At 34.8% G+C, this 12,189-nt stretch overlaps 1 protein-coding gene across 1 annotated transcript in view; it reads right to left on the reverse strand.

The window, feature by feature from the left end:
* The window catches only part of LOC138187786 (homeobox protein 13), a 173,435-nt gene extending 163,121 nt beyond the window's left edge, over positions 1-10,314 (reverse strand). Inside the window, exon 1 of the mRNA XM_069128921.1 lies at positions 9,517-10,314. Coding sequence (XP_068985022.1) covers positions 9,517-9,531 — 15 coding nt within the window. The 5' untranslated portion in view covers positions 9,532-10,314. The remainder of the gene's footprint in view (positions 1-9,516) is intronic.
* Between the last annotated feature and the right edge of the window lie 1,875 nt (positions 10,315-12,189).

Genomic DNA, 12,189 nt, shown 5'->3' on the forward strand with positions numbered 1-12,189 from the left:
GTTTAATTAGTCGAACGATTCGTTAATCCTATCCCGTTTGATATCAAAGGAACATCGGGTTTCAATTAAAGTAAGAAAATGGATTGAATTTCATGATCGTCTACAAATTGCGTTTGGCTGTTTGTACGCCCGGCTATCCGAGGAAATTTCTATTTATTTATTTAAGCCACGCGTAAATTCCTATCGATCCGAAACTTCGCTGCCATTATTCATCCACGATGGATTCGTTTCGCTATACATTATTTCGCGAGAACAAAACTTGTAATTTAACAAATCTCGCCTGTCGATTATTCATCGACGCAACAAAATGCGCCATTGTTATTAATGGACTGTTCATCCGTATAATTACCATTTGTATCATTTATTAAAACTCAATGCCATTTCTGCTCCATTTCTCTCTCTCTCTCTCTCTCTCTCTCTCTCTCTCTTTATCTCTCTCGTTCTTTTTCTTTACTATATCCTATCGTTCGCTTTTAACATTTTTTTTATTCTAACAACATAAAAACCGAAAATTTATATAAAATGAAAAAGCAATTATGACTGTCTGGCCATCGTTTCGTAGCGTACATTTGATTACAGTTCGACAATTTGTGTCAAGGATGGATAAACTTTGGTGCGCTCAACGTTGAGGACGAATTACGCGAAATAATGAAAGATCTGTGAGTGGAATATTTATAAGGGATGGGTGGCTAACCATCATTCTAAACGATGCTAAGGTGCAAGTTTAAATACTTCCTTTCATTATGGACGAACAATTTGTGTCAAGGATGTGCAAAGTTTGTACATTTGATTATTTCAGACTTCAGACCAAACAACAATTAATCTAAAAGTTTATATCGCGGTATGTAACGTTATGAAACTCTGTTAGAGTTCTATTGCGGCTTTCTACGAATTATAATGCTGAATATTTTACATGTACGTAATACGTATTATATTTCTAAAATTAAAAAGATAGCGTGAAAATGGAACTCTAGAATTACAAGAGTGGAAGGAATGTTTAATGTAATATACTCGTAGTTTTACGAGTTGAACTTTCATCCAATGTTAGCATAGAGTAAAAAAGGAGAGACTATATTTTTAAAATCATGATTTACAGTTTCGCTTCAAATGGTATGTGTTCATGTAGTTTGATAACTTGCCAGCAGAGTTATTTAAATTACACAATTATGTACGAAGTAAATTTATCATCGGGAGAACGAGTTCGCGTGTTGTTTTTAGCGCGTGATTAATATAATAGCACTCGCCATTGTTATTATCAATTTATTATCGTGGAAGCGTATTACTATTTCCACGTACAAATATCGTTACATTGTTAATCCATCTAGAGTAAATATATTCCAAATTAGAATTTCCAAATATCGCGAATATTTCAACAAAATCAATTAACGTAGCTTTCGTTCGACAGATAAATTAAAATAATTTTAATCAAGTTTTCATTATCGTCGGAAAAATACAGGAATGGATAATCTTTCTCTTCTGTGTGTTATTAATTCATAGCAATATCATTTTCCATAAACATGGAAATGTTTTCGTGGAAATTAGAATCGGAGACACGTAGTCGTGCGAGTTAGATTTTGCAGTGTTATTTGTTGTTCACTCAATAATGTATTTAAGAAGAGTCGCAGATAAGCGGTGGCTCGGTTATAACTCACAAAGATAAAGCGGAATCAAGTTAAAAGTTGCTTGCTTTTCTTTTAGACACGTATAAATATCGCGAATATACACGTAGATATATAGATATACATCTGGTTCTCTCCCCACGGCGAGACTTTCGTTTTTCAACTTTTTCGTTTTCAGCAGCAGATGAAAGAAGCAATGTACTTAATCGCGTGAACGCGTCTATGTGCAACCCGTGTGTACAGTCGGCGCGGAAAGTGAACTCGAACCCGCGCCGAATCACATTTAAATTACGTTGCTGCGTAGGAATTCAATTAAATTACCGTTGATTTAACGAGTATTCGTTACAACAAACCCAAGGTACCACACACCGATGCGTTGACTCTCCGATACATGTTAACGCATTGCCACGTTTTAACCTCCAAAGTTTCGAATAAATGGAGCAAGAACGTTCGATGTCTACTTTTAAAGATGAGTAGCGTGTATCGATGTTCGAAGACTATAAAAATGTTATACAATTGCATAATATTCATCGTGTTATGTTACAGCGGATCATGAAGGTATTTAAAATTAAAATTAAGTCGAAGTTAAATTTAAATTTATGTTAAAATGTGAACACTCATTTTGAAAATTTGTATGAGATATCGAATAAATTGAGCAATTGGCTGTGTAAAATAAATGTAAGAAAAAAATATTCGGTGGAATAACTAATTTCCTTATATTCGATTGTATTAATCTATTTGATTGAGAATAGAAGGATTCCCCTACTTTTGCATGATCAATACAGCTTATTAAAATAGATTAATGCTACGAAGGTCAGATTTAGAAAAAACGAATCATATGCGTGTATATACATGTTATATAAAACATTTTGAAATTTCATTAGCAGTGTAATAAAACAGAAGTATGATGATTATTATATCGGTTGAAACAAAATTACAGAAGTGATAGTACAAACATGCCAAGAAATACCTAATTAATCTAATGAATAAATGTATTGAATAACGTAATGAATCTTGTAATCTGTATATACATTTTCAAATTGGTTTGAAATTTTATTAATACATACAATCATGATAATTATATCTCGTTACATCGTTAATGAAATTCCAAAATGTTTTGCATAAATGTTTCTATAAATATTCAAATATTTTCTCAATAAAATTTGAAAATATTTTGTGTAAATGTTCCTTACAATATTCAAATACTTTCGTAAGAAACTGTATTTACATCGAGTTTCCAGAATTTCGCTGACTCAAACTATGTATCTTTGTAGTTGTGTCACGAGCCACGAGCATGATTGTATTATATGTTACTTCGCTATTTTCTTCATTTTTATTTACGATTCATTTCATATTAATGTTTCTCGAATATGCAAATAAATTATTCATTCGATATATCGAAAGCGGTATTCGGGATGCACAGAAATTAATGGCTGCATAACGTTATCGTAAATATGTGGCAAACGAATAGAAGGAAAAAAAGAGAGTAAAACGTTAAATGGTAAAGAGTAGAACGCAAAGAGATTTAACAAGATGCGTTGCAACGCAAAACAACTAAAGTACGTTGCAATTATTGTAAATATAGAGTATAAAAGTTTCGTATGAAAATAGAGAAAACACTGATTATTTTATGATACTCGTTTCCTCGCGCTAAATAGAAATACATAATAACGATAAACGAGACAACAGAAACAAATATTTATGCGTAAATCGATCTCAGGAAAAATTTCTAAAAAGAAAATACAAAAATAAAATAAACAAATTAAAATTAAAACCGATTAAAAATGTTGAACTAATTTTAGAGAATGAATTTTATTGATAAAATATTCGAAGAGTTCGAAGAAAATTATCTATCGCTTATCGTCGTCCTTCCTTTCATTGTCGTGATACTAGTACAGTGAAATTCGTAATATTATGCTCCTAACCATAGTCGTGATAACTACTGCCGCAAATGTTGGTATTACGCGCTACATCCGCGATGCTAAATGCACGTCGAAAGTCCATTAAAATACATAGGGGAAAATAAAAGATAGACGACATAGAAAAACTAATAAGCGATTCCAAAGTGAAACGAATATTCCCGTTTTAACTTTCGTTAGTAAAAAGCAACGTAGAAAATGGAAGAGTATTTTGAAAGAATGTTATCCCATTTGAATCTTAATTTAATTTATACGCTATATATGTAGCGCATTTCGAAAAGAATTATTCAGATAAATATTTTATCACTGTATTTCTATATCGTTCTCCTATTTACTTTTGCGTATCCTTCAAAATCAATATCACGACCCGAATTGAATCAGGCAACTTTATAACGTTTTAAACGAGGTCAAATATTTCAACGACTCTTCTTTATTTGTCTGGATAAAGTAGATCTTTATGTAATTGTAAAATATTCGAACGGTAATATTTAAGACAGAAAATTATTGTAAGTAAATATTAAAACAGTCGTTAAATATTTCGTACTCTTTCAAGATATTCTTTATGGCAAATACATAGTTCTATTACTTATGCAAGATAACGGATTATTAGTATTATATTGATAACGGTTTATCTTCCACGATTGTTCCAACATTCACAGACAAGCAAACATACATATACGTTACATTGTTACCACATATGTATGTATGTATTCGGTTTTTAACTAAAAGGCTTAATCCATGAGATTTCTTGCCTCTTTAAAACATAGCATACGATTACCATTACTAATGAGGTAAACGTAATTACGCGTTCGTGTTGTGTTGATTAACACCAGAGAACGAGGTCGTTTGATTTGATTCGATTCCCCTTGTTTACGATAGCTTGAAACTTCCACAATATTAATTATCGATCTTTCTCCGTGATGACCTCGGAAATTAATCTAGAGAATTTAATAAGGAAATTGATTAAAGCGTAAAAGGGAAGAGAAAACGAAGACCTTATTAAGACATTTGCTCGTGTGTAACGAGCGTAAACGGCGGATTATGCTTAGGGGGGAAAAAAAAAGAAAAATAACAGAGCCAACAGCACACTATACAGAGAGGAGGCCAATCCTACATTGAATTGATTTCATAACTTTTCTACTTGGAAACGCGGTCAGCCAGACTTTCTGGCGCGACTGTACCCCCTCCCGACTAATTTTGCCGATTAGAATTTTAGCATGATGTACACTCCGTGGTAAAAACTTCGCCGCTTTTCCTTCGCGCGCATTCTTTCACTTGACAATCCGAGTGTACACGCATTATCTTGTAATTATTACCAGTTTAAGCCGCACGCTTAACACATGTAAATCAAGTATCGAAAACAACTTTCTCCTGAAATATGACGTATTCACGACAAACACAAAGCGAAACGAACAAACTTATTTCGACTCCGACAATTTTCCACGATAGATAAAAATATTTTCTTATCGCCGGTAGCATTTTTTTTTAAATAAACCACAACGCTTTATCATTGCATTTAACGATTCTTCAAGTGTTATCTCGATCGTACAAGAGTTTCTTATCGGATCTCATTTCGGTGAGCACGCGATCAAACAAACCTAAATGCGACAACCAATTTTATAATTTACCAAAATGGAAAAAAAAACCTGCATGATTAGAGATGTTTCGGGAAAATTAGAATTTTCTAGAAATACATATAAATATTCTTTGAGTCGCTGCTAACGAAATAATGTGACAAAGAGCGTTCCTATTGTTCGTGTCAAATCGAAACACTTGTTTTTCGAGATCCGCCCCCGCGGTGCAATTTACTCTGTAAAATATGGTGAGCTCTGCGAAGCTACAAAAGTAAATTCCATTAAAGCAGCAACGGAGTACTTTCCTTTAATGTTGTTAGCAGGAAAGAGCGTGAACAACTGCTGGTGGGGAATATTCTGGGGGGCCGTATAAGGGTAGAAGCAAGAACGAATCATACCGAATCAACAAGCAACGCTTAATTCAATATTTTCATACATATGTTGTCTTTAAAAAAGAAAAAAAAATAAATAAAAGAAAAATACCTCCGAGTAAAAGAACAAGAAAAAATAACAAAAGAAATTATGTTTTGTTAACCTTGGGAAGAACTTCAACCTATCTAAAAAGGATAAGCTCGAATGATTAATGAATTAACTACGCTCTTATTACATCGTATTAAGTGAAAATGGGGTAGGCTAACCTATATTTATTTTTCACGGATTATAAATATTTGGCTCGGCTGAACGGACAAAGATCGATACACGCACTCGGCACGCGCGTGTGAGCGCGAATAAATATGCCCGGTCGCGTGTACACAAATTTTAATTATGAATCGTCAATTGAATTCTAGGAAACAAGATCGTGCAGTTCTGTGGGCCGCGTGCGCGCGCGTCAACGCGAATGAATTATCGGCTAATTTCCTTTGCTGGTGAAAGATCGTAAAATTTATCTGGCGACTGGTTTTTGCGGTACGCGTTGTACGCGGTAGCTTTACGCGATAACTGAAAGTGCGCTTAGCGTCGCGATCATTATTTGAAGTACATTTTCAAAGGCGTGTACCACTATTGTTAGTGAAGCACCTGTCCCGCTCGGTTCGTTGAATTTGGCTCGTGCTGTACGTGTGTAAGTGCGCGCGCATCGTGTCACGCGTACCAACACGAGCTCGTACGAGGATACACGAATCAGAAGAGAAAGAGAGCCATGTAAACAATACGAGTATGCGACCACATGTATGCACCGCCGATTACCGAATATATACGTGAAATAATAAGATAAGAAATTAGACGTGCTTGTGATTCGCGAATGATTCCTTAATGTTATAGTATTAGAATTACAAATATAAAAGAGGAATTCGCAATTTTCCGTGAGAGGTAAAATTATAGAGCGAACTAGGAAGAACGCAACACGCATGACGAATTCGAATATAATTCTAATATAAAGAAGCAAAAGAGGAATAAATAAGAGAGAGAGAGAGAGAGAGAGAGAGAGAAGGATAGAAAGAGATAAAATGGCTTCGTAACTGACTATAAAATTTATTAACGATCTGCAAGAAGAAGAAAAATACAACAGTCAGTGGGTGAGTCACGAGATAATTATCTCACAAGCATGGCCAATATTGTTATCGTTGCTATATTTGCGATAGATTCATAACACGTTCGCGAATAGAGAATAAAGAATAACGAGAGAAGTGAATATTATATTACATAAATCCCGAGAGAAAATGATTGCCGTGAGAAATAGTTTTTGTTATAAAGGCCTGAACAAAGGTAGCAAAGTTATCGATAACGTGAATTACGGGCGAGCGCACTAAATTTTGAATTTAATCTTTTTAGAGATGTCGTACGTTCGCGTAATATTGAAATCCTTAAACGTAAATAGTGCCATGTCAGGGCATGACGTAATTTTCACGATGCAAAAATAGACCATTCGTTCGAAACAATTTTAATATAACACCGAGCAAATATACAGTTGTGCTTGCTGTGCGAAAAATTGTAGAAAGATAACGTGTTTATATTTGATGCATGAATTGAAGGACGTTCGATACAAAACGTATCTCGTGGAAATTACAGCCAACGTTAAAATAAATATTTTGTTATTTTTTACGACTCTTGAATCGCGTACAGAAAAACCAGGAATATATACGTATATGTATGTTTGTTTGTTTGCCGCAAGGACAGAGCATTATTTTAATCACGATTCACGTATTATTTAAACCAACTGCAACGCACGGAATTAATAAATAGAAGCGACAATATATTTGTTTATAAAGTTTGCTTTTACCAGTTATTAAATTCAGTTTGAAATACATGCTTTCTGTTAAATTTAATTGGATTATTAAATTGTTTTCCATCGATTGTTTATTTAAATTGAATTACCAAATTTGAATATCTAATTGTCCGTATATTGTTCAAATATAATTTATACCCGGCGAATGCGAGATTAAAATTTAAAAAATTTATTATTAATATTATTATATTAAAATATTCACTGATTTATATAAACTCTGTGAAATATTAACATCTCAAAACATTACTTAGTTTATACGATAAGTATTCAATGTTGCATAATAACATCATTTCACCGTGCCTCACTTATCATACTCCAAATAGCTTCGCGTCGTATAAATATATAATTTTATTACGTCATAGACGCTCGAGTATAGGTCGCAGGGGGATGGGAATTTTCGCTGGCGCACTGATTATTATTGCATCTGCCAGTAGCATTTTTTACAATTTGTATTTCCCATTTCAGCAACAACGGGACAAGAAAAACGAAGAAGAAGAAGAAGAAAGTAACAGACAAAAAGGAAGAAAAATTTCTATGGACGCTAAATAGCTCGCCAGGAAAGTATACTTTATTCGAAAGGCCAGAGAGAATATTTTAAGTCGTTATACGGTGAACAAAGGCGACGAAAAACTGTAGAAGTTTGTTGTCTCCTTATTGCGAGAAAAAGACAATAGAGACTGCTTTACGTGTATTAGATACTCAGTTGTTACGATAATAAAAATGACGCTCACCGCTTAGGCCCTGATATAATAAGTACAACCGTGACTCGCGACCCCGCATTATCGATTTAATTCTCAAATGTATACTTTCAATTCGTCCACTAATAATAAAGACAGCGAGAGCGAGCGAGCGAACGAGTGAGTGAGTCAGTAAGCGTGCAAGAAGGAGGGAGCACGGGAATAGAAGGGGAGATGACAAAAAAAGAAGAAAACTGAAAAAAAAGATACACGAGTTACGTTAAAAATAACGAAAATGTATTGCCAACAAATCAATAATTACGGATCAATGGTTGCTATATTTCAAGTGGTAAATAACACCAATTTAATCGCTTTCGTTATCATAAATAAAAGATAGAGCGAGAGAGAGTAGAAACTTGTCGATAATAAAAGTTGTTGTAAAACTTCTCATTCGACTGTACATCCTTTCCACGAAACACTTCTAAATATATTTTTCTCACGGCAGCCAAACATACACTCTTAAAATTTCCTTTAAACAGACGACGCTCTATTTATCTACCCGTTGTACCATAATATTTCGTCCTAATAATAACGGACGTACTTATCGATTCGACTTTTGGACGTGTGCACGAATAATGTTGTTGTGTTTTCTCTTACGACCCTTTTCTTTCACACGATTCCATTTAATCTCGATGATGTTTTTTTTTGGAAAAAGGAAAGAGAAAGCGCGAAAAAAAAAACAGCTAAACAATTCGGGGAAAAATGTAATTTCTCATTAAATCGTTGTTAGGACAATGCGAGTCGAGGTGGCTGTGTTAAATCGGGTTAAGGCACATCTATAAATACCTCACTAACTGCGAGTGAGAGAACATGAAAAAGAGAGGGAGAGAGAAAGAAGCACAAAGTGTACTGGTGGAAGCGTGAGAAAGAAAGAAAGAAAGAATACAAGAGATACAGAAAGAGGAAGAGGGAGAGAGCGAGACATGTAAACGTAGAAGAACAGAGAGAAATAGTAAGCAAGCGTACGAATAAGCAAGAGAAAGAACGAATAGAGTGGGGGTGGAATAAGGGTGGAGAGGGGGAGAGAAAGGGGGGAGGAGGTGGCGGTGGAAGGCTAAGAAACGTGCGAGAGAGATAAACGCAGAATCACAAAGTTGACACAGAGAAATGAAAATGAAACAGAGAAAGACGACGCGCTGATAACGATGAAGGAGGGAGAGAGTTAATCAGTCCTTCTAATAGTGTGGCACATTGAAGATACACACAATTGCATTCGTTGCCAGATGTCTAAGTACACGACCGTCTCCCCTCCATTGACTACCCCTTCCCCCACTCATCACCACGCTGTCACTTCTGCATTACGGACGAGCGAGAACACATAGAGTGAATTCGACACAACGAGCGGAGGGAAGAGAAAGATCGCAGGCGCGCGGAATCTGTATTTAAGCCAGCGCAAGCCAACTTTTTAATTACAAAATTTTTTTCAAATTACTATCGGCTCACCTCTATCTTTTCCATTTCTTTGCTGCACGACTGTCACTTACTATTCCCACAGTCATCTAGGATCCTTTGGCACACACACACTGACGGCACATAGCGCGATATATCACGAGCTACACAAACGCGGTGTGCGTGTATCGAAACGATATAAGTTTGACGCGCGCGGACCAGCGACTCACGGTGCGGCGCACGCCGCTGTCCCATCAAGACTACTTTGTATTTACTCTAATTATGTGACGTCACGGATACACTGCTCGCCCCACCATTCGCCGCCGGAGGCGCCCGAGCTATGACGAGCGTGCTCGAGCGACGCCGAGGTCGAGCGAGCAACGCGCATGGCGAAGCCACCAGTCACCTGTCGTCTCTTCTCCTTCTTGTAGATCGCTTAGTGCAGTACATCGTGAAACGCTACCAATTTTATACATCGTACGCCTCTTTCTCATCTCGAACTCTAGTATTCGCGGTTACGTATTTTTCTATCGTCATAATCTTATTCTACCACTAATTGATAAGACATCTTCGATTTTCAACAGACACTCCCAAGCGTCGCGTCGTGCAGATAAGACTACATGGCCGATTTTTGTGCTCTCTAACCTGAACCCGATGTAAGAATTTGTGCTCCTGGTGATATGTTGCTTTATGTTCGAACTACGGACTCAAGAAACCTTTCATGTTCGTGTATCTACGTTGAATATTAATATGCCGTGATCGATTAGATTTCAAAATGTCAAACTTTTGCTAAGAGTAATTGAACGTTTGACATTTAACTCGCGACGCATATTTACGGTCTCTGTTATGAATCAGCTGATAGTGCAAGAGTGCCGTTTGTCAAAAGATGAATCTTTCGTAATTAGTTGATCATTATCATAAAACAATGTGTCTACGAAGATAAAATACGATATTGATAAAATTGTAATAGACATCGATTGTGCTTTGTAAATTTTAATCATTACGTTTAATGTAAGTGCGGTTACATTTAATTATTTATTGTAAAAACCAAGTGTTAGAATTTAAAGGAATCTATAAAGAATGACGTTAAAAAAGTTGAATGTATTTTGAGAAGCATAAAAATGTGTGAAAGATTAATAAAAATAAACAGTAATGATATTCAAGTGGTCGAAATCGGGCAACAAATAAAATATTGTAAGAATTTACTGTTTTATAAGTTACTATACGTAAAATAACTATCAATTCCGAATTTAACGAACATGGTCGATATAGATGGACAAGTGTGTCGATAAAAGTGCATAATAAATCACACCACCGTTGGAAAATCATATTTATTTATTCCATTTATTATCCAAAGCTCATTTCCAATGTCCAATTTTCATAAAAAATCTCACGCGTTGAAAATACTTGCCTTTATCGAACACACAAATTACAAAAATCAATGTCTGCCTTTGTGATAGACATGCTACATTTCCCTGCATTACGCTTTATAGGTTAACTTCGTTTTCTCGTTCCGTATAATGAATAGACTTCCGATAATTTTGCATTCGCGATATAATTCCCTTTTTATTTATTTAACAGTTTTTGTATAACTTTCATATATTATATGACAGAAATTTAAGTGGTTGCTCCAGATAAAGATTTTGTTGTAGCGGAAGGCAACGTGCACGAGGAAATATATAAGAATATATATGTAATATATATTCCTATACATAATATATATACATACACATATACATATATATGTATATATGTATATACACATACAGATATATATGCATATATTAATGTATATATATGTATATGTATATACTTACAATATATGTTGAAGAAACATGTTTAGATGTCGATAGACGGATTTTAGGCCTATTTCGCGAAACATTGATTTGCACGGTGCTACGATTAGCAAACTAATAGGTACATGCGTGTATAGATTTAATTACAGTGATTATTTCGTTGTTGCTCTTTTCTTTTCTAATGTCCTTCCGTTGCAATTGTTTCATAAAAACGGGACATCATTTAAAGATAGATTAAATGAATGTAAATGAGAATGAATTATTTTCTTAAATTATAGCAAAAAATACAAACAAAAAGAAATGTGTTCGGAACTGTAATCAATAATGCATGGAGCTACGAAATTAAATTTTTTGACTAGATAAAAAAAGATAAAAAATTTAAATACAAAGTCAAATGCATTTTTTATTAGTCTAAAAATTAATTTCCAAAATTTATTTGTTATTATTTCTTACTTGTTTTAGCAAGTATTTGGAAATAATGATTTGCAATTAATTGGTTGAAACTTGTGCAACGGAAACACATGGCGTACGGCCATTACGAGAAATCAGTTTGTGCGAATTATACACACGTCATTAATTGCTGGAAATCCTTTTCCGCCAGGCCGATCAATGACTATCAAAACTATATTACGTGAATTTTTACCTTAATTTATAAACATTGTTTGATATGACTGAACAAACGGCAATACGATGGAGCTGAGAAATAGATCCGCTAATTCATCCGTTAACTGGGTTTCGAATCGAGATGGGTTCTCTGTCTGTAAAAATTGTATGATCATACATCTACCCAATATTTATACGTTATCACGTTTCTTTAAATATATCTTTGAGAAAGAACAGAATCTTACCAATGTTCTAGCACTAATTAGTGATCGTATGACGGAAGAAATAGCACTTTTATCACACTCGGAATTATAATTGACATGGCGCG

Source organism: Bombus flavifrons, chromosome 15, assembly GCF_040668555.2.
Source record: "Bombus flavifrons isolate JBK064 chromosome 15, iyBomFlav1_principal, whole genome shotgun sequence".
In the NCBI taxonomy this organism is placed as follows: Eukaryota; Metazoa; Arthropoda; class Insecta; order Hymenoptera; family Apidae; genus Bombus; species Bombus flavifrons.